Source organism: Peromyscus californicus, unplaced genomic scaffold (genome assembly GCF_007827085.1).
Source record: "Peromyscus californicus insignis strain IS unplaced genomic scaffold, ASM782708v3 Scaffold_17__1_contigs__length_78620276, whole genome shotgun sequence".
Classification (NCBI taxonomy): Eukaryota; Metazoa; Chordata; class Mammalia; order Rodentia; family Cricetidae; genus Peromyscus; species Peromyscus californicus.
In genome coordinates, this window is record NW_026294469.1 from 14,218,498 (window position 1) to 14,242,026 (window position 23,529).

Consider the following 23,529-nt stretch of genomic DNA (forward strand, 5'->3'; position numbering starts at 1 on the left):
CATGGCACACAGGTACAAACACAGGCAAAACACCCATATACATAAAATAAAACTAAAGCCAATTGGTTCTTGAAGTACAGTTTGAGATTACTAATATAGCCTGTGGGAGCCCACAAAGGTTTCTAGTTAGATCTGAGCTTGCTTTACACAGCAGGGCTGCATTAGGGGACGGCTGGACCATGTGCATGGTCGCCAGGTGTCTGGAATGGTCTGCACTTGGCTGTGCTGGGGAGTGCTCCACCCCTTGGCATTCCTTTAAAAAGCCCTTTAGTAGTGAAAGAAGTGGGTTTGGACCCAGGCCCTCCCGAGGCTATCCTGTATTTTCTAACTGTCTCTTTCTCTCTATATATACCTCTATCTACAAACTCTTCATTTCTCCGTGCTCAAGAGTACGCTGGGGGAATAAGAGGGAGCTGGTCTCCCTCAGTAGCCTCCATTAAACTGAATTAACCCAGCCAGGTTTGGTGCACGCCTTTAAATCTCAGTACTTGGGAGGCAAAGGCAGGTGGAGCTCTTTGAGTTTCAGAGAAGCTTGGTCTGCATATCAGGTTCCAGGCCAGCCAGGGCTATATCATGAGTCCCAGTCTCAAAAAAAATAATAAAATAAAACCAAAAACATAACTAATAGATAAATAAATTAATTAAATGAATCAACCTCCAAGCCTGATCAGGGGAGCTTATTTTAAGAATATAGGCAATATCTTTAAAACAATTTTTATTTTTAAATCTATTACTTTATATCAGTGTTACGTATTATACATGCAATATCAGTCAAAACTTAAATTGAAAACCACTAAGAGTCTCACCATTAGCACAAACATCTTATTGTTCTGTCAACTTTTCTAGTACAGATTCATTTACTGTAGTGTCTGTCAGTCACCTTTATAAAGGCATTTGCTTTGTCTCTAGGTGTAAAACAAAAGTGTATCCAGATAACCTTCCTACAACAAGCGTGGTGATTGTTTTCCACAATGAGGCGTGGAGCACACTTCTTCGAACAGTCCATAGTGTCATTAATCGCTCACCAAGACACATGATAGAAGAGATTGTTCTTGTAGATGATGCCAGTGAAAGAGGTAAATCTTACATCTTGATGCCAGTGGTATCGACCTTTGATCACTAACAGTTTGCAAACTGTAATTTTAACTAATAATTGTACGTAAACTTCCAATTTATCTAACAATTCTTGGCATGTAAACTCATTCACATAGTGAAAGGTATACCATTGTAAAACTTATAAGTATTACTTTAGTGTTTAATTGTGCTGCATCTTAATCTTATCAGAAAAAGAAATAATGCTTTAAAAGGTGAAGTTGATGTAGAATAGGAAGAAACCACACAATTTTATTAGAATTTTCTCTGTGAAAAGCTGCAGTTCTGATCATGAATGGAGAAGTTTAGTTCTGAATGGCAGGAAGAACTTTTGCAGCAAAATGAGGTCCAGACTGGAGTTCTCTGAATTCTTCCATCTGTAGTTAGGTGCATAAAGTGATTAGGCACAATTAAAGTGTGGTATGTAATCTGACTATTTTCACAAGTCTCTGCCATGCCTCTTGCTCAGATACCCTTCTGAGGTTATCAGGATTTTTCACAGATTTAGAATATCCTAATCTGTTTCATGAAACACTCAGGAAAAGGTACACTATATAAAGGTAATTTGGACCACCACTGTTTATTCTGAACCCTTCTTGGAGATTTCACACTCAGAATGCTATAGAAAAGACAGCACTTGCTAAAATCAGAAATCCAGTATTTCCCAAGTGCTTTATTTTTTCCCACAGCCATCTATGCCACAGTACTCACTAGTGTCATGTGCTGCACCAGTGTTTCTCTGTTCACACGGGGAAAATTTGGAGAGAACTACAGGAAATAGATTCTTATTTTTCTTCATTCCTTTCTTTTTTTAAAATATTTTTAATTATATGTCTGTGTATTGACTTGTGCACATGAGTACAGGTGTCCATGTAGCATCAGAGCTGGAGTTACAGGTAGTTCTCAGTCTCCCAGTGCGTATTTTAGAAACTGAACTGGGATCCTTTGGAAGAGCAGCAATTGCTCTTAAGCCCTGAACCATCTCTCGAGCCCCTCATCCCTTTCTTAATGAACTTTAAGCTTCATAGCCCATCATTTTCACCTCTTTGAATGCAATCAGCTTTTTTGCATGTTCTTTTATTGCATTTGCTGAGATGATTACAGTCAAATATTACACCCTCTCCTAGCTGTGCCCATACTATGTATATTTAGAAGTATTTTTTTTTTTTTTGGTTTTTTCGAGACAGGGTTTCTCTGTGTAGCTTTGCGCCTTTCCTGGAACTCGCTTTGGAGACCAGGCTGGCCTCGAACTCACAGAGATTCGCCTGGCTCTGCCTCCTGAGTGCTGGGATTAAAGGCGTGCGCCACCACTGCCCAGCTGTTATTTTTAATCCTATCATGTACTAGGTATTGGGAATAGTTTGTGTTAATAATTTAGCTTACTAATTTGCCAGCTTATACAAGTGGAAGTGACAGATAAGGTAGTTTTCAGATGCCCTTATTTACCTCTCTAATCTGTCAGATAAACAATTTGTATGTCCCTAAACACACCTGAGAACACAGCACTCACCAGAGTTTCAAGATGTAGCAAGTGTGACCTCTTCATTAAATAGATAAACCCCTTCATTAGGGCTGCTGCTCACCATGATCTGACTCAAAGCTTACTTGGCCTGGCCATACTGGTATTTTTTTGTTGTTTGTTTTTTATAGTGTTCTAACTACTATTTCTCAGATATTGCTAGGAACAGCATAATTTTTCCGTTTTGGGGTTGTTTTTGTTTGTTTTAACATGTAGATTTGTTTTAAGTCTGCTTGGTATATGATGCATATTGATTTTGCAAGTTTTAGTGAACTGGGATAGAAATGTCCATGTATTCATTCTGCCTATATAATACACCTATAAGGTAAAGTGAGGTATTTGATAGACTGTATCTGTATGAACAAGTCAGATGGAAACGAAAACTTTCTGTATACTTCTGGAGTGAAAAACCACACTCCTTAGTGGCTCAGTAGGACTGTGTTGCTAAATGAAGAGGGGAAGGAGCCAGCAAAGTGCTGTGTAGGAGGTTATCTGTAGACTAACAATGTAACTAACATCCTATTTGTTTAGCTCAGAGCCCAAAAGCACACAAGTTACATTTCCCCAAAGTTGCCTGTGTACGAGCAAGGAATTCATATCCAGTAAAGTGACAATGTGACATTGTGGCTATTTTTTTCAATTTATTGTGTGTATGGTTGTGTGTGTGTGTGTGTGTGTGTGTGTGTGTGTGTGTGTGTGTGTGAGAGAGAGAGAGAGAGAGAGAGAGAGAGACAGACAGACAGACAGACAGACAGACAGACATTGCCTACAGGCTAAGGTATACAGGTAGATGTCAGAGGACAACCTTTTGGAGTCTGTTCTCTCCTTCCATCGCATGGGTCCCAGGAATCAAACTCAGGTTATCAGACAAGTAATTTTACCCAACTGAGCCACCTCATCAGCCTTATTGTAACTTAATTTTTGCCTCGTTGTAAGGAATGGAAATGTTGTGTTTCCAGTTGAATCTTAGAGCATTCACTAAACAGTAAGAGCTACAGCACTCTAAATTTTGTGAGTGCTTAGAATATTGCCAGTGGGAACACAAAATGTAAAGTAAATCTGTCCTTCCTCAAAAACCTTTGAAGTCAGAAATCAACAAAGTACTGTAAGATATCAGTGCATGTACAAATGTACAAGACAAATTTCAGCAGTACCAGCAAGTGACAGAATCTCTGACAGCCTCATGCTGTGTTTCAGAATGATGCTTAGGGATCTATATAGGATAGCAGTCAGCAGGATATTTAAGAAGGGGTTTCTAATCATCACTTACCTTCCCAGGACTTGATTCTTAGAAAGTTATGTATGAACTGAAAACACAAATTTCCTAGTGTCCATTGTATAAAAGTCACAAAGATGTCAGAAATGCCAAAGAAATTTGTTACAGTACTACAGAATCATACATTAATAACTTTTTGTTACCAATAAAAAGGGAGGTGGGTATTGATCCCAGCACTCAGGAGGCAGAGACAGGCAGATCTCTGTGAGTTCGAGGCCAGTCTGGTCTACAGAGCGAGTTCCAGGACAGCCAGGGCTACACAGAGAAACCCTGTCTTGGGGAAAACCCCAAAACACAAACTTTTGTTGTTGTTGCTGATAGACAAGACAGTATTAATAGTTTTCAGGAATGTAGGACTTGGGGATTAGATGACTTTGGTTTTTAAATATTTTAAATTATTTTGGAAAAACCTGTTGGGAGATATTGTTTATCATGCAATCCACTTTGATCAATTTTAAGATATTAGAGCATATGTCATACTTCACCACAGATGATTCTGTTCAGTCCTAGACATGTAGACTAAATGCTAATCTATATTTGTGTAGAATAAGTGCTCCACGCTCCTGTGTTCACTCTAGAGGCCCTTCTGTTATGTTCTGTTTGCTTGTTGGGTTGGTGTTTTTGAGACAGGGTCTTGCTGCAAAGCCTAGGCCAGTCTGACCTCAAACTTGAGATCCTTGTTCCTCTGCTCCATCTCCCTAGTACTGGGATTACAGGTATCCCCACTATGCCTGGCCAATATTCTTAAAGTGCTCTGTCCAGCGTAAAATGATGGACTTGAAGTTAGGCAAATCTGGGCCAAAACAAAATGTCACATTGATAAATTCACGTAATATTCTGAGAGCTTAGATATTCATTTCTAAAGTATGTGTAACAACACAACCTTACAGGTCATTGTGAGGATAAACACATTTAACATTATTCGGAATTGTCACAAACCCACTCACTGCTAGTATGAAAATGTTTCTCAGATTGCATTGTTCAAACCTTTATACTTAGAATCTGCTTATATTCTTCTCACCTTATGACTTAATTCATGAACTCATAGTGCTATTTTGAAATACAGTTTTTAGCACAAATATTTGGAAATAAGTTAACAGAAAAAGAGATTGGTAATCTGATATAGCTCTGTCTTTTTGGAGGGTTTGGGATTTCCGAGGACTTTCCTAGTGTCTCTTTCTGATCTAACAAGCAGAATCACTGTGCTCCCATTTGTCCTCCCAATCCATCTTATGGAAGCATGTGGGTTCTTTCTTTCAGTATTTAAGTAACCTCTTAACCTTTCACCATGATTTCTGAGAATTGCTGAAGTTTTAGAGGAAAGAGATAGTCATAGCAATTCTGTAACTCAGTATTCCCTTCCCTAGATAGATTATACACATCTTTACCTAGAAAGACATGATCCTATCCCTGTCAAATAGTGTGTACTTCACACTTGTCTGGCAAGGATCCTTCTTTACCTTTCACTTCCTGTCTAGCATTTCACTTATGAGTTTTTCACTTTCTGCTTCCTACTGAGTGTATAGTCAGAGACTATGTGATCAGTAAGACACTTTGTTTCTGCCTTGGAAGAAATCTCACAATCTTTAAAACTATAATAGCTGTAACATACTGTTTCTTCTCTCTGTTATGATCTACATTTAATATTCTTTTGTTATTTGTTTGTTTTGATTTTTGAGACAAGGTTTCTCTGTGTAGCTCTGGCTGTCCTAGAATTCTTTCGGTAGGCCAGGATGGCCTTGAACTTAGATCTGCCTACCTCTGTCGCTCTAGTGCTGGGATTAAAGGCATGCACCATCACTACCTGGCCCAAATTTAATATTCTTAAGTTGCTTTTTCTGTTTTGTGTGTGTTGTTGTTTTGTTTTTTGAGACAGGATCTCAAAACTCCCTGTGTAGCCAACACTGGCCTCAGACTCAAAATGCTTCTGCCATCCAGAGTTAAGATTACAGGTGTGTGCTGTCACACCTGGCTGGGCTACTTTGCTTCTATTGCAGATTCTTCAGCGAGATTAGAAAGAAAATTGTGACGCCTGATAAATGCATGATGACATGCCTGTCCTGGGCAATACTTGAGCCATAGATACTGTCTTTGTGTTCTTGTGGCAAGACAGAGGCAGCTAGTTCATACTGCCATGAAATTAGAAGGCTTCCTTCAGGGAATGGCATGAATGGGGCAAGGAGCCTTACTCGGAGTGCTCTGTCAGTATGTATATGTTGAAGGAATGCTGCAAAATCAAAATTGCTTTAAATTTGGGTAATGCTAGTGCATGCCCTTTTCATTTCATTCTTTTGTTTTGTTATATTTTCAGACTTTTTGAAAAGACCTCTAGAGAGTTATGTGAAAAAACTCAAGGTGCCAGTTCATGTGATCCGAATGGAACAACGCTCTGGGCTTATCAGAGCTAGATTAAAAGGAGCTGCTGTGTCCAAAGGCCAAGTGATCACCTTCTTAGATGCACACTGTGAGTGTACGGCAGGGTGGCTGGAGCCTCTCCTAGCCAGGATCAAACATGACAGGTAACTTGCTGCAATTTGTGAATTTGTTCTTAGTATTTTTATCTTAAACTGTGGGGAACATTGCAAAATTCTGTTTTTAAATAAATACAAAAGTACCATTCTCTCAAGTTGGCTTTAAGATGCCTTCAAGAGTGCTCCAAACAAAATACAAACAAGACCACATTCTTAAAGCCTGGTGGTTAACAAATTTGCAGACTATCCTAATGGGGATGAATTAAACAGCATGTTGTAGAATAATTACTCTGTACTCTAGGTTGACCAAATAGGTCCAGAACAGGTAGACAGTGAACTCATGGAAAGTTTGCTTGTTCCTGCTTTCAAAGACTGCCATCAGGGCAGGATCTCATCTTTGCTAACATCTTCATAGGGACTGTAGCCCTCCTCCTATAGTACAAGGCTGAAGAGAGGCACATTGTATCCTGAGGAACTTAGTTGTGTATGGAATAGTCTTGTGATCCTATTGATACAGAACAAGCATTGCTGCAGTGCGTCTGTGTTTTCTTCTTTCATGTCACACACTGTTCAAAGAATTGGCTGACTTTCTCTTGGTTCTAAAGTATCAGGAAAGAAGTAACTGTAGTCTGCTTGACCTGTACTAGTTTAGTTCTGCTTGCCCTGGCAATTTGACCTTCAAGCTGTCCACATCAACTTTAAGGCTTAGATTGTATAGAGTAGACGTTGACTAGCCCAGTGGAGAATGGAAGAGTAAGGTCACGTCGCTTATTCTCTTTGTTAGCAAATGGTGGCACTACAGCCTGTCTGTTCTCAGACACATAAAACAAACCGGCATTGGACCAAAGGACACCTTAGTTTAAGAAAGATCATTGCCCTGGAGAATCAAAAGAATAGAATATCTCTCTAAATACTTTTCTATAAGTAAAAGGGGACTAATTTAGGAGATATTTGCATAAAGATAACCCATAAACTTTAGAAACGTGATCCTGAACCCATACAGAGAAGGTAGTGTGTGGTGTCTAGGAGAGAATTGACTAAAACAGCAACCAAAATAACTTAGAGTTTGGACTGTGTTTATATATATATAATTATATATCCTGAATAATGTCCAACTGATTAACGTTAATGTGTTGGACAAAACCAAATTTTTTAACATTCACTGTTGAGTTGACACAAAAAGTAAAAAAAGAAAGAGTAAATCACAAAGTGAGCAAAAATGCTGTCCATTCACTGAAGCCAGCTGGTGTTTGTGGTGTCTGTGCTGAATTCTGGGGCACCATTTATCCGCTGATAAATGTACAAGTTGAGAGTGACAGGAGCAAAGCCTGGCCTACTCATGGTGAGCCTTGCTGTTAAGGTAGAGCTGGGATGCTGAAACCTAGACCCGGTGAGAATGAACTGGATCATGCATAGCAGTGGAATCCTTAGTGTGTAAGAGGGGGAGAGTGCTCCCACCAAGATGTTTAAGGAGAATATAGAAAAGTAGGAAAGTGAACTGTTTTATGAGGCTAGAATAATTTTAATAAAAAAAAAAAAACAGTGAAGACCTATGATTTAAATTTTTTAAAATTGTGTGTGTGTGTGTGTGTGTGTGTGTGTGTGTGTGTGTGAGTGTGTGTGTGTGTGTGTGTGTGTGTGTGTGTGTGTGTGTGTGTGTAAGATCAGAGGACAACTTTGCCAGGGTTAGTTTTCTCCTTCTACAGTGTGAGTCCCTGTAATCAAACTCAGGTTGTTAGACTTAGAGGTGGGCACCTTTAGCTACTGAGCCAACTTGCTGGACCCAGAAGGAAAAAAAAAAGTATGAGAAAAAAGCCATGATGCTCATGTAGAGGTCCAGGGACAACTTTTAGAAGTTGGTTTTCTCCTTCTGCAATGTAGAGCATAGGTAGGAATTGAACTCAGGTGATTAAGTTCCTTTACCCTCTGAACCATCTCACCAGCCCATGGGAAAGATTTCTTTCTTTTTCTTTTCTTTTTGTTTTTTGAGACAGGGTTTCTTTGTGTAGCCTTGGCTGCCCTGGAACTTCCTCTATTACACCGGACTGGCCTTGAACTCACAGAGATCCTTCTGCCTATGTCTCCTAAGTGCTGGTATTAAGGCATGCGCCACCATTGCCTGGTTGGGAAAGACTTCTTAAGACACCAATAGAATTGATATGATATCACATCCTATAAACTATATCTACCAAAGGCTGTATTTGGGATATTTGTCATTTGGGTGTTTTTAGGTTTTGTGTGTGTGTGTGTGTGTGTGTGTGTGTGTGTGTGTGTGTGTGTGTATCTGTGTTTTTGTTTTAAGTCAACTGGAAAGTTCCTAAATATATGATCACACAGTCTATATGAAAAAAATACAAGCCTGAAAAAAAAAAATTCTCTTCTAGTAACTAAAAAGTTAAAATTTCATCTGGTTGTGGTGATACACATCGTTAGTCCCAGCACTGGGGAGGCAGAGGCAGAAGGATCTCTGAGTTCGAGGCCAGCCTAGTCTACATAGTGAGTTCCTGGACAGCCAGGACTACACAGAGAGACCTTGTCTCAAAAAACAAAACCCAAACAAACAAACAAACAAAATTGTGTGTGTGTGTGTAAATTCAGAAAGTCCTGAGCTGTTATTTATTTAATATGATTGAGTTAATAAAAATAAAAGAAATCAGCTTCAGCGTTGATAGCATTATGGTGAAACTACAGGGAGGAATCTGTCCATAGCTATATAACACGACTAGAAGACAGTGGTGAAGCTGGCTGTAAGTCAGTCGTGAGTGCTGGACGTTTGCCTGAAAGCAGGAGGGTATGTACGTGAATACTCGCAGTTTCTCACTAGCAAAAACTGGAAGAAGAGAAATGTCCGAGTTGTGTATAAAGAAAAATTTAGACTAAAAATGATGAAATGTGTGACCACTAATATAATATTTTCCATGTGGCGAGTAGGAAAAAGTATGTGTAAAAGAAGAAATGCAGGACAAGGTTCTCCGCCACCAAATGACTATGACACTGGTTTGGTACAGGTTGTAGCAGGAAAACTTTACAATTGTTTTGTTGTGTAGTCGTTATAGTCAGGAACATTTGAAAGGTTTTAAATCTACTTTTATGATATCAGGAGAACAGTGGTGTGTCCTATCATTGATGTGATCAGCGATGATACTTTCGAGTACATGGCGGGCTCTGACATGACCTATGGTGGATTCAACTGGAAGCTCAATTTTCGTTGGTATCCTGTTCCCCAGAGAGAAATGGACAGAAGAAAAGGTGACCGGACTCTCCCTGTCAGGTAATTAGGCAGACGTTCCTTCGTAGTGTGTTGCAGAGAGTTGTGACATTTCATCAGTTGGGTTAAAGGAGTACTTTGAGAGACACATAGCAGTTGTATACCTTGTATGAAGTTAGGAACCATATTTCACATATATCTATTTTTTAAAAGAGGGCTTATTTTCCCCTCCAATTAATCAAGTTGGATTTTTTTCATTCTGTAAATTCTAGTATACAAGAGAAATGATGTCATACCTATGTTCTTTGTTTCCTATATGAAAACATGATAGATTTCTAAGTTCAGTCTGTGCTTAAATCAAACTACTCCTCAGTTGATTGTGTCATTATGTTACAGTACTATCTCAAAATGGTGTCTTGCACTGTAATGTTTTTACTAATATGTACCATCTGGATGATAGTTACTGAATGTGAGGTTAGAAAAGCTTGTTTCACACATTTTTAAAATAACTAGAATTAACAGGATATAAAGGGATTTACATTAATGTGTCTTTGTTTTTCTTTTTTACTATACTTGATCACGTGTGACTTTTTTCAGGAAGGCATAAAAATCACGTTGGTAAGAACATGAAACTGAGACTTTGAGCTACCTAGATCATTTATTTATTCCTATTATTTATCCTAGTATTTGTCCCAGTTGTATCCACCTGCAGCTTCTGTAGCAGTTGAACTCCATATTCTCCTATTTTAAGTTCTCTGGTCTGTTCTCCCGTGAATTCAAATCCAGTTCTGGAGAAGTTGAAGAGATTTTTATTTTTTCACCCAAACCGGCCTGAGATACTACCAGTTCAAAGAAGCTCTTAGTTCAGTTCAAAGAGGCTCTTAGTTCAGTTCAGTGTTAAATCAAGGACTCTTAGACGTTTGAAAACTTTGGAAATTACTAGAGAAGCCTGCCTGGAAGACCACGTGTCAGTGCCTTCTGAACTTAGGAACCTCTGGCATCCTTGGGTCCAAGGTCTTAATTATCTTCTCCCAGTAGAATCAGGTTTTTCCTCTTTATACTCACCCTTCTTGGAAACCAGGGGTTAACTGAAACCACTGGTACCCATTCATTTAAATCCATCTTCATTATCATTTCTCTGTTTAATTCTGCCTCCACCCCACCCTGTGCTCACCTGGACTTGTCTTTTGCAGAAAATATACCACAGGTGGTGAGAATGGTGGTCCCTTTAGAAGTACTATGTTGGTGTTACTCTGTACTGCATCACCTCCATTAAGATTTCTGTAGACCCAAGAAAGGCTCTCTGTTTTCATCCTTTCTTAATCTGCCATTTTTGCAGTATTTACCACCCTTCAGAACTTGGCTTTTTAACCCTAACCTGAGTCTAGTTGAATAAAATCATCAACTACTAATTTTTTTTTTGATTTTTCGAGACAGGGTTTCTCTGTGTAGTTTTGCGCCTTTCCTGGAACTCACTTTGTAGACTAGGCTGGCCTCGAACTCACAGAGATCCTCCTGCCTCTGCCTCCCAAGTGCTGGGATTAAAGGTGTGCGCCACCACCGCCTGGCCATCAACTACTTTTATAGTTGGTAGGACTTTGGAATCAAGTACCTGGTCAGGTAGAGAAGGTTATGAGAAATGCATTCAATTTAAGGAGTCTGAGATAGAAAGTTGGTCAGTACCAAGGATTAGGAAAAGGTGCTAAGGACAGGAAGTATGCTTAGGATTTTTTAAACAGAGCATGAGCAGGGCACAGATTATGTCTGCCACAGCAAACCCTGAGGGTATAAACATTCTGGAGAGGGTAAGAATAAGTGTTTTTCTGTAGTTATAAACAGCTCTAGAACTATAGTACTTTTAAAAAACGAACACTGATTATAAATTTTTAATTATTAAAATTAATAGCATAGTATTGTGATTGAATTTCAGAACACCTACAATGGCTGGAGGCCTTTTTTCAATAGACAGAGATTACTTTCAGGAAATTGGAACATATGATGCTGGAATGGATATTTGGGGAGGAGAAAACCTAGAAATTTCCTTTAGGGTAAGTTCCCTTTGACAAAAAAATAAAATCTTTTACTTAATCACAAATATGTGTTCATTATTTTTGTTGTCTGTATAAGAAATAAAATTTAGTGAGTTTAATTGGACTCCAGAACCTTCAGTCTATAAAAAGTTTGATGACACTACAGAAGATTTGTTAAAAATATTTCAGCAAGTAATCTAGTTATCTTTAATAGTCTAGCTGTTAAACCTATGTGTAATTCTTCAGTTCTCAATTTCTGTTGTTTTAAGGAAGTATTTCAAGCTTCAACAGCTAAATAGAAACAATTTGTAATTTAAACAGGCTGCTTTGGTACCTAACTGTAAAACACAGTTTCACATTATGTTACTTACTTCTTCTCTAATTGAAACTGTTCTCTTACTAAACCTGGTTACCTGATCAGTTTTATGGTTTTCAGCAAAAGGTGACAACAGTTAGGGAGATGTCTCCATCGGTAAAGTGATTGCCACATACGCACAGAGATCTGAGTTTGATTCCTAGCTCCCCCCTAGAGAAAGCTGGGCATGGATCTACTGAGATGGCCCAGTGCGTAGAGACCCTGCCTGCAGTCTGAGCCAGTCCCCATGGCCAACATGGGAGAAGTAGAGAACTGATGCACACAAATTGTCCTCTGACGTACATATACCAAGTCAATGGAATGCTTTTTTTTTAAAAATTTTTTTAAGGCTGGGCATGACAGTGCATACTGCAGTCCTGGTGCTGGGGACGCCAAGACAGTAGAATCCGTAGCTGTATCAGTGAGCTCTGGTTTCAGTGAAAGACGCTGTCTCAAAAAAATAAGATGAAGAGTGATTTAGATAGATACCTGATGTTAACCGCTGACCACTACACACAGTGCATGAATACACACCACAAAAAGGAAGAAAAAGACAAGACAGTTCTGAAATTACTCTTCAGTTAATTCAATCTAGTTGACCTTTTGTTGTGTATTTACTCAATCAGCTTGTTAGGTCGTATGCTGCTAAACAGCTTCCAACACATAGCATATTAGTAGAGACAAATAGTATGCCCCAAGTGGAGGCAGGAAGCTCCTTTGCTCCCAGAGACAACGCTCTTTGCTGACTTGTAGACCTGGGAAATCCTATCTGGCTCCGACTCTGACACGGTATAACCCTGGGAAAACCTCAAGGTGGACACTCTAACTATTTAACAAAGCCACAGTGTGAGTTCCAGTTGCAAATATGAGATTTTCCCTTACGGTACAAAACTATATTTTGAAACAATTGCATTGAATTAAGAATATAAACCTATATTTGATTTTCCTTTTGTTCCATGTGTTTTATTGCTTGAACAAATCAGTCAGAACATGCTGACTCTGTCTTATTGAAAAATTATGGTAGATGTCTGTTCTGTGTGATGTATTAGTACTGGAGAGACAGAAATAAAAACGAATTTGGCTGAATCATAGGTGTGTGTGGTGAGTGTTAAATCATAAGCCACATCAAACATGTTAAATATACAAAACAAAATAATACTGAGCATTTCCTGAAATAGTGTGTCTTGTTGACGAGGGCTGATTGTCGTTCAGCAGTTTGAATTTATGAGAATTGCTGCTGTCTGTCTCTTTTCTATGTATAGCTTACAACCTGTCTATTTTGTATTTTCATCAAAAATTTTAAAAACTCTTGATCCTGGGGAAGTATTGGCTGTACATTAGAGCAGGATCTCTGAGTCCTGAACTTTGTTGTTTGTTTTTGAGACAGGAACTCACTATGTAGTAGATCAGGCTAGCCTTAACTCATGGAGGTCCATTGCCTCTACCTCCTGAATGCTGGGATTAAAGGCATAGGTCACCATAGCCAGGCTTGTGTTCTGAATTTTAAGCTATATGTCCAATGCAGTCTACTTTGCTCTTTCGTTCAGATTTGGTAGTTTTTAGACATTTTGGAAAAAATTTACCAGTTAGTACAGATTTTCCACTCAAGGTTATAAATAAAAGCCAAACTCTGCCTGTTCAATTGAAAAGAAAAATACCACACAATTACTACAGCAACCTTTGGTAGGTAGTTACAGTTACTAAGCTTCATCCTGCTGTTTTTAGATTTGGCAATGTGGAGGAACTTTGGAAATTGTGACTTGTTCCCATGTTGGTCACGTGTTTCGGAAAGCTACACCGTACACATTTCCAGGAGGGACAGGGCAGATCATCAACAAAAATAACAGACGGCTTGCAGAAGTATGGATGGATGAATTCAAGAACTTCTTCTATATAATTTCTCCAGGTTAGTGTACCTTTCTTTTTGTATATATATAATTTTTTTTTTTTTTTAAATTTGAGGCAGATGGTGCTTGTGCCATAGCCCATGTGTGAAGGCCAAATACAGCTTGTAGGTGTTGATTCTTTTCCCACCATAGGGTCCCAGGGATTGAACTCAGGTCTTCAGGGTGTGGCAACAAGAATCTTTATTCACTGAGCCATCTCACTGGCCCAAGATTGCATCTTTCTTATCCCTGGTTCTAAGAAGAAGTAAAGAGGGTTGGAAGTAAAGATTTGATAAGGTTATTGTGAGGAGTGGTAAAAATCATAGTATAGAAAATGTTTGGTAGTATGCCTGAGATATTATTAGCAGTAATACTAAATATCTTGGTCAATTTTGCTGACTCAGAGTTGTACAGGGGTGTGTGTGTGGTGGTGGTAGCGGGGGCAACTCGGTTTTCTTTTTTCCTAACTGCAGCATTTGACATTTATTCCTGTGAGATTTCATCTTGTTAAATTTCAGCCATTTTCCTAGCTAACAAAGCACTCTCTCTGGACATTTGGCTTTTTTTATCCATAAAAATGCTAGTATTTATTTATGGATTTATACATGTATATAGGAACAGGGTCTCATGTATCCCAGGCTAGTCTCAATCTCACTATGTAGCTGAGAATGTCCTTGAACTTCTGATCACTCTGCCTCCATCTCCCAAGTTCTGTGATTAGGGGCCTACATAACCATATATGTTTTATATGATGCTGGGGGACGAAACCCAGAGTTTCATGTATGCTACATAAGCACTCATAACTGAGCCACATACCCTGTCCCATAAAACAGTAGCACCTCAGAAGCAGACTATGAGCATTCTATATAAGCAGGCCTTTGGTCCTGCTGGAGAGGGTGTTTGTGAAACCCTCTTGTGTCACAAAGCCAATGCAGAGGCTATAGCATTCCTCAAGAGACTTCTCTCCAAGAATTTTGCTCTGCTAATTGGGCTTTCGTGTGTCTGTTTCTCCCCAGCTATAAGCCTGTCTGAAATTATAACTAATCTGATTGTTCAGTTACAGTACTTCAAAACTCAAGTGGGTATGAACACAGTTCAGTGAATTATGTGAGAGAAAGCTGATTGGAAATAGTTGTACTATTTAATATTTGCACCAAATAGATATTAATTTTTTAACCTTAATATACATTAAAGTTTTCTGATCTCTATGTAACTTACTGTTGTTTAACATTGTATGTATTACATTTTCACATGAATTTGTTTCCTTTGAAAAAAATCAAAACACACATTAATGCCTTGTCCTTGTTTGCTACTTTGGGAGGTGGGTCCATATCATATCACCTCTAGTGTGTCATGCATGACCTAATAATCCCTAATAATCAGCTGCTTTGTGAGAATGAGCATATAAGTAGATGTGTGTTACTAAATAGAACTCTAATAAATCAGTCAATTATTTCTTTCCACAGGTGTTACAAAGGTAGATTATGGAGATATATCATCAAGACTTGGTCTGAGACATAAACTACAATGCAAACCTTTCTCTTGGTACCTAGAAAATATTTACCCTGATTCTCAAATTCCACGTCACTATTTCTCATTGGGAGAGGTAAAAACAATGTGTGTGTGTGTGTGTGTGTAAAATATATATTCTTATAGTTATTATGTCTTTAAGAAGTTAAAACTTCTAACCTCTAAGGTTCTTAGAGTATAAAGATGCTTGGGGCTGGAGAGATTGCTTAGCTCACTTGTTGCTCTTGCAGAAGACTGGGGTTTGGGTCACAGTACCCACGTGACAACTCAGAACCATCTGTATGTAACTTCAGTTAGACGGGATCCAATGCCCTCTTCTAGTCCCTGAGAGTACCAGCCATAGATATGGTACACATACATACATGCAGGTAAAACACAACACATACACATAATTTAAAATAAATAGATCTTTAAAAAAATGATTTTACCAAGAAGACACTTGTTACAACGTAGCAGTGTCTTCAGTGAACTTATTTTAATGAGCTAAGCCATTACTTGAAACCTGTACTTCTAAAGCTAATATCCTTGTATTAGTCCAAATCAAAGCCTAAGAAATTTCAGAGTGAAGATACCTTGCTTGACAAGGAGTGTTGAAACACTGTTCTGTACATAAGTTGGGGGTACATGTTTATTTTCCTTTGGGAATTTTATGTTTTCACACTTTAGACAGGGAAGTCCAGGAAAACGCTGAAAAGCATATTTGTTTCTGGTGATTCTATTAAGTTGTTTCTCTTAGAATTCAGCATTATTTTTCTTGAAATAATTGGCTTTTTAATGCTTATAAATAAGACAAATTTGCAAATTAGTTGTACTTTTTTTCTCAGTGCTTGCCTATACTAAGGATCTAGTATGAAGAAGATCTTGCCTTCTGCTGTAATGACTGACAGTAGACCATTTCTTGTACCCTAGTTATGGAATGCCAATTAGCTATCAGTTCTGACTCCTAGCCAGACTTCCGTTCTGTGAATTCAGATCAGAGCTGGGCATGTGACACACGCCTTTAATCTGAGCACTGGGAGGCAGAGGCAGGGGGATCTCTGTGAGTTTGAGCTACATAATAGAAACACCCTGTCTCCTCTCACCTTTATTCCACCCTAAAAAACCCAGATTGGTCTTTTTTAGATTAGACAGCTGGTCTTTTTACATCATTGTTGTTTAAAAGTTCAGCCTCTCAGTGAGAGTTCTGGAGCCTGAGGTACTCCCTCTCTAGGAAGAGAACCAGCCATCTTCATGTAGCTTTAGTAACTCCTTTTCCTCAAAGCAGCCATTTCTTTTTATTCAAATGTACTCTCATCTAGGGACTTCTTCTTAGTGGTCGTCCTGTCTTTGTTTCCATGGTCACCCTAGAGATTCTTGTGTGCGACACTGAATTAGTACTTGTAATTTGACTACCCCCTGCCCCGAATTGTAAAGCAAAAGCATTGGACTGCTCCTTCATTAGAGTAGAAGGCCCTCTCCTATTAAACCAGAAACATTTGAAGTATCTTTTCCTAGTAATCTTCTAACTCCCCATGGTCCTATTTGTTAGCTCAAGGCAGTAATTTTCAGCAGCCTAGTATAGATTTAGCATCAGTTTAGCTGCTCGTAATAATAATCTAGGAATAAATGTATGAAAGTATGTAAAAGGAATTTGTTTTTACTGGACTGTGACGTAAAAGATGTTTTTTATTGTCAATTATGAGTTTGAAATTGCTGTCTTCACGATTCTGCTTTGATAGCATTATGCTTATAGGACTTACCATCAGATGTTTTCTGGTTATTGCCCTTCTTCATTGCCTACCTTTCTGTCTTTCCCAGGGGACACCGGCCTTCTACCTTGTCACAGTGCAGTCAGTCATTCCTTCCCTTCTTCCTCCTTCTAAAACTTCTTTGATGGAATTTGGCTCAGTTTTCTTAGGCATTCTTGGAAGTTACAATACCTTACATGGCATAGGCCCGCTTGCTAACCTTGTTGGGAATCTCTAGTCATTGGGTTTACAGAAAGGTTTCAGAGAACAAGGGGAAGGTTATTTAAGGAGCGTAGGCAGATTGACTGTCTCTGCCAGGGACAGGACACTTCTGCCTCTAGGGTAGATCTAACCTGGTTCCTTGCCTGTGTTTCCTTGCTACCTTGGGTCTCTTTTATACTGTGGTGCTTGGGCTGAGCAGTTGTCCCACAGACCAGGTGGCTCACAACTGGGCATAATTATTCTCTGGCCCCTGGGGTGTGCACTTAGGAGCAGTCTGGGTATTCTTTATCCTCACCTGTTGTTCCAGCTAGTCTTTGATTGTTTGAGCTTTACTGAAGCATTTTCCTCAGTTGGTAAAATTTAACTTGTTTTTCTTCCTTCCTCCTTTTTACTTGTTAGTGTAGATACTTTACCTTTCCCCTCTTTCCTCTGTCTTAGTTAGGGTTTCTGTTGCTGTGAAGAGACACCATGACCATGGCAGCTCTTTTAAAGGAAAAACACTTAATTGTGGTGGCAGCTTACAGTTCAGAGGTTTAGTCCATTATTGTTATAGTGGGAAGCGAGACAGCGTGCAAGCAGACATGGTACTGGAGACGGAGCTGAGAGTTCTTAGCATCTTGACTCAGGCAACAGGAAGTGGTCTGAGACACGGGGCGGTATCTTGACCATATATGAGACCTCAAAGCCCATCCCTGAAGTGGCACACTTCTCCAACAAGGCCACACCTCCTAACAGTGCCACTCCCTTGGGGGCCATTTTCTTTTTTCTTTTTTCTTTTCTTTTTTTTTTTTTAGATTTATTTGTTTATTACATATACAGTGTTCTGCCTGCATGTGTCCCTTCAGGCCAGAAGAGGGCACCAGATCTCATTACAGATGGTTGTAAGCCACCATGTGGTTGCTGGGAATTGAACTCAGGACCTCTAGAAGAACAGCCAGTGCTCTTAACCACTGAGCCATCTCTCCAGCCCCGCCATTTTCTTTCAAACCATCACATCCTCCCAAAAAGTTCAGTTTCCATAGGGTTGATATACCCAGAGATAAGTCTATGCTGCCTGTCTTGCCTTTCTCCCCCTGTTCCCCCACGGCAGCAGTGGGTCTTCTAGTCCCTAATCACAAATGTAACTGACAGCCAAGGAGAGGGGGAGCCCAGCTGCTCCGTGAGCACATTGTCAGGAAGCCACAGCCACAGGCTCCTGACACCTAGGAACACAACCCCAGCTCTGTGGGAGACTGGGATTTCTTCTCTGGTTTTTTATTTATTCAACAACTATTTGAGTGCCTGCTAATGGAACATGGCATAAAACAAAGTGAAAATTCTACTCGTGTTGATCTTATAGTCTATTTGGGAAAAAATAATGGAAAATATGCAGTGTGTCAGATAACAGTGCAAGAGCAGCTGAGCTGAGGACGACGGTGAGCGTGGAGATCATCGTGTTTGACTAGGTGGTGAAGAAGGCACCTAAGTGAACTAACTGAGCCGTGCACATCGCACACATCGCTGATCAACGGTTCAGAGCAAGGGGAGGAGGAGTCCAGCGGTTCCTAAGAAATAGCAGGGAGGTCACTTGTCTAGAAAAAACAAGTAGATGGCTAATAAAAGATAAGGACAAAACCATAATGAGGGTGAGCTGGGGAGATGACTTAATGGGGAAAGCGTTTGCCACACAAACATGAACTGAGTTCGAATCCCCAGAACCCGTGTAAAACTGAAGAACAAGTGTGTTTCTGTGGTGAGATGGGAGGCCGAGACAGGAGAATCCCTGAAAATTCCTGGGTCAGTTAGCCTGGTTCACGCAGTGACAAATAGCAAAGAGAAAAGAAAGACTATTTCAAAGTGAATACTGACACCCCAGGTTGTCACCATGGTAGGTGTGAACCCTCACTCCTGCATACACACATGTATATACATCATTGTACACACACACACAAACGATAGAGAGGATCAAATGACAGAGGACCCAGCCATAGGCAGCTGGCACAGTATGGAAATCATAGACATTATTAATCCTTAGTACTTACGAGGGCAGAGCAGGACTGCATGTTTGAGGCTAGCCTGATCTCCATAGTGAGTTCCAGCGCTACATAATGAGACCTTATTTCAAAAATCAAAACAAAACAGTAAAGTAGAAGGAGAACCAGGAGAATGATGTTTCAGACTCAAGTCAAAGTTTTGTCTCAAAAAGGAAGTATTTATGTTGAGGACTGTGGAGAGAACACGTAACGTGAGTATGGACGATTAGGGAGATTTTGTTAGTACCTTCTGCCTCAGTATTCGAGAGTGTCCATGCAGAGTATTAGGGACTCCGGTGGCTTCAGGAGAATAGAAGTGCAGATCCTGAACGTGTGCCAGTCTTGCAAGGGAAGGCATTGGGCTGTACAGTCATGCAGAGAAGTAGATGGTGGCTAGAGGAGAATATGGGGAAGGGGAGGGTGTTTCTTTTTATGAAAATAAAATGGTGTGCTGAGTTTTTCACAATCAATTTTCGGGGTCTGAGGCCTTGATCATGCCAGGATTCCTCAAAGCTTTATTAAGAATGTTTGAGTTCCCTTGAAACCATACTATACTCAGTTACAAGGAAATTTGTGTAAGAGTGGGGTTGATGATGTTCATGATTTATAAAATCAAGAATGATGCTAACAGAAGAAAAGTTTTGGACAGAGTTTGGTTCAGTGATTACAAATCCTTGCAGGGAGACTGGGCTTGATTCCTAGCACCCACATGGTGGCTTATAACCATCTGTGACTCCAGTCCCAAGGGATATGGTGCCCTCTTCTGACTTGCATGGGTAGCTCACAGACATACATGTGAGCAACCACTCATACACTTAAGACAAACCTTTAAAAATGAAAGGACAGCTTGGAGAGGCTCTGGTCTTGTACTGCTCAGGGCCCTCCTTAACTGGCTTCCTAAGTCCAGTCAGAAGGAATTGTCTACCAACCTATAAACTTCAGCAAGACAGGTAGAAATGTGGAGTCTTGCTATACACTTGTCTAAGTACTGTTTATAATGTGGTATCAGTAACTGTATTTATGACATGCACCACTACCTGTGGGCACTACTCTCTGTGTCCCCTGAAGAGGTCCTTTGTAGTACACCAGGCTTCTTCAGAACCTCACTGAAGTGCCCTTCTTAGGAAGCCAGAAGAACGAGCAGCACAGTCTTCATTGCCTAAGGGTTGGTGGTCATGACTAGATTCAGACTTAGATTCCAGTAATCAGTAGCTATTTATTAAATGTGTTTGCTACTTTAAAAAGAAAGAAGCCTGTGCTAATGAGAATGACCTAAAAGAGAAAATTTGACCAAGCCATCTTCCCTGACTTAGGATAATTTCTGCCCCCCCAAAAAAACAGCAAGTAGACAGGCAAGGATGTAGGAGAGTCAGGACCTGTGTGCACTGTTGGTAGGACTATAAAATGATACATGTTCTCTGGAAAATAATTGGGAGTTCCTCAGAAAGTTAACATTACATTACTGGGGTCTGACTCATGCTCGTGACCAGCACTGCAAAAAGTAAACTACAGCTATTGTGTGATGCAGCACCTGACCTTCGGGTGTAGAGGATCTTAGAGAGATTCATGCTCACGGCAGCACTGTTGACCCAACCTAAGGGACAAAGGTAACTCAGATGTCTCAGACAGATGAATGGTAAGCAGAAAGTTGCATGTCCATACAGTGGGAAATTATTCAGCCTTCAAAAGGGTAGACATCCTGACATATATACATTACCTCAAATGAACTTTGAAGACATTTTACTTACGTGACGTAGACTGGTGGCAAAAATAATGTATAATTTCACTTCTGTGAAGTACCTATAAACAGAAAGTAGTGGCTACCACAGACTGATGGAGGTAGAAAAGGTTGTTCAGTGGCTGAAGGGGTTCAGGTTTGTAAACTGGAAAGGTTCTGGAGATGAAACATAGCAGTGTAAATGGACTTAACACTTCTGAACTGTCTATTTGAAACTGGCTATGGTAAATTTTATGATATATGAAAGAGAGAAAGACCCAGTGTAGGCGTCGTGCATTTAAATGGATAGGAGATGGGATCCAGCACAGACGGAGGGTTTTAATGTAAAGGATGGGACAAAGGCAGTTCATCCCTTGGGACAGAATAGAAAGGAGAGGTGGGGTCAAGTACCGCTCAGATGAGAGTGGTAGTCTGTGTGGATGCTTGAGAAGTCCTCTTACATAATGACTTCAGGTGGATACAGATTATCCTAGAGTAAGGCGGCGGCTGCTGGTGATAGAGACTTGGGGAAAGAGGACAAACAGAAACCCAGGCACTGGGTGAGTTCAGAGGTCACAGAAGGGAGCTGATGCTGGTGAGTGAGTAAAACGATGATTCCCCCTCCCCTTTCCTGCACATTCTCCTCTTTCAGTGAGTAAAATCTAGGTTGAGTCACACGCCTTTGAGGGATTTACAGCAGCCACTCCTTCAGGGAATGAAAGGTTGTTTCTTTGAACTGACCCAATTTTGGACAATGCCTAAGCATTGTTAGCTGGGCTCAAGTTTGGGTAAATTAAAAGGTGATGATACTTGTCCACCCATGGTAGATAGTTGCCAAGGCAAGTTGGCCCCTTACCTTCTTATTGCCTGCTGGCTTCCCAAGTGACATAGACTTATCATTATCATCTTCTTGCCATTGCCTCAGAAACAGTTTGTGGTCCTTTTGTACCAGGTCACATCTAGGGAAAGTGTCATTTCTGGGGCAAGGTTATTATGATGTCTGTTAACTAAGTCTGCCTTCCAGAGCTTGTACTATAGGATTTGGAACAAAAATAAATGTTTCCTTATAATAGCTATTAGTTGTTAATCCATTGAGTATTGTAAGCAACCCCAGAGAGCTAGATCCCTGACCTTCTGGGGCTAGCTAGTGTTACGTCAGAGCAGACGCTGATTCAGGAAGTTCTAAAGGTTCTGACATTGACTTAGCATCTTATTTATGATAAGCAGCAGTCTGAGTGCCTTACACATAGTCAGATAGTCCTTTTCTGTTGACTCAGTTAAACAACTTTTGTGAGTGGGTTAATGGTTAATGGAAAAGTGAAATTTGCACCACCCCATGGCTGGTTCCACAGAAGCCAGCTTCCAAAGCTCTTTTGGCCAGAAAAAATGTCTATCTTCAGTCTCCTGAGAAGTCATCAGAGAGATTGACAAAAGGGACATCTTGTGTCCTTGAGAAGTTATAAGTTTTTACTTTAAGTTATTGCTGAAAATAGAATTATTTTGAACTAAATATAAATCCTAAAGGAACAATGAAAGAATGAAAGAAATGAGAACAAATAAGAAAAGTTTTCATTTAAAATTAGGAAACCCTTGATGTATAAGTACTGTGTTTGCATCATTCCCACCCCTCTCTCCCCAGGTTCTCCTGTGTCCCCCAAATTCCCTCTCAAATTATAAACCTCTTCCTCTTTAATTATTGTTACATGCATACATGCACATGTACACACACACCCTGCTTGAGTCAAGTGTTGCTCTCATGTCCATGTGTTTAGGACTGATGGTTTGGGATTGGATAACCTGTCGGGCTTGTCCCTGGAGACACTGATTCTCCCTCTCTTCACAGCCATTCATTGCCTGTAGCTCTTCCTGTAGAGGTGGGGCCTTGGGAGGTTGTCCCATCCTTATTGGCATGTCATCTGGTGGTGTTAGTGTGTGGGTCAGACTTAGGTGACCATGTTGTTGAGATTGCATTGGTGCAGCTTCCCTGTCGTTCATAGAAGACACTGTCTTGAAGCAGAAATCCTGGTCCTCTGGCTCTTACAGCCTTTCTGCTCCTTCTGTGATGTCCCCTGAGCCTTTGTTGTAGGGGTGTGTTCTCTTAACTGAGACTGAGCATCCCAGTCTGTTCTCGGTATTTTGTCCAGTTGTGGCTTTCTGTGATGGTTTCCATCTGCTTCAAAAAGAAGCTTCTTTAATGAGGGCCAAGAGATACCCAGATAAGTACTTAGAATGCAGTTAGAAATTATGCTGGTTTCGGAAAATGACAGTCACGGCTTCTCCTTTAGGGTCCGTGACTTCACTAGGTCTTTACTGTACCAAGCGTGAATTCCCTCCTGTTGAGTGGGGCCTGAGTCCACCTAGACAGCTGTTGATTATACCCAAGATATAATTGCCACTAAAGAAATAATAAAGATGTTGGGCGTGGTGGTGCACATCTCTTTTTTTCCTCTTTCTTTCTTTTTTTTTTTTTTGAGATAAGGTTTC

General features: G+C 40.1%; 1 protein-coding gene across 2 annotated transcripts in view; it reads left to right on the plus strand.

Moving 5' to 3' along the window:
* Positions 1-23,529, plus strand: part of Galnt1 (polypeptide N-acetylgalactosaminyltransferase 1) — a 77,994-nt gene that overhangs the window by 47,455 nt on the left and 7,010 nt on the right. For both annotated transcript variants that reach the window (XM_052741670.1, XM_052741668.1), the window contains exons 5-10: positions 910-1,076; positions 6,199-6,406; positions 9,459-9,629; positions 11,497-11,614; positions 13,677-13,857; positions 15,304-15,443. In XM_052741670.1, the coding sequence (XP_052597630.1) occupies positions 910-1,076; positions 6,199-6,406; positions 9,459-9,629; positions 11,497-11,614; positions 13,677-13,857; positions 15,304-15,443 (985 nt within the window). The remainder of the gene's footprint in view (positions 1-909; positions 1,077-6,198; positions 6,407-9,458; positions 9,630-11,496; positions 11,615-13,676; positions 13,858-15,303; positions 15,444-23,529) is intronic.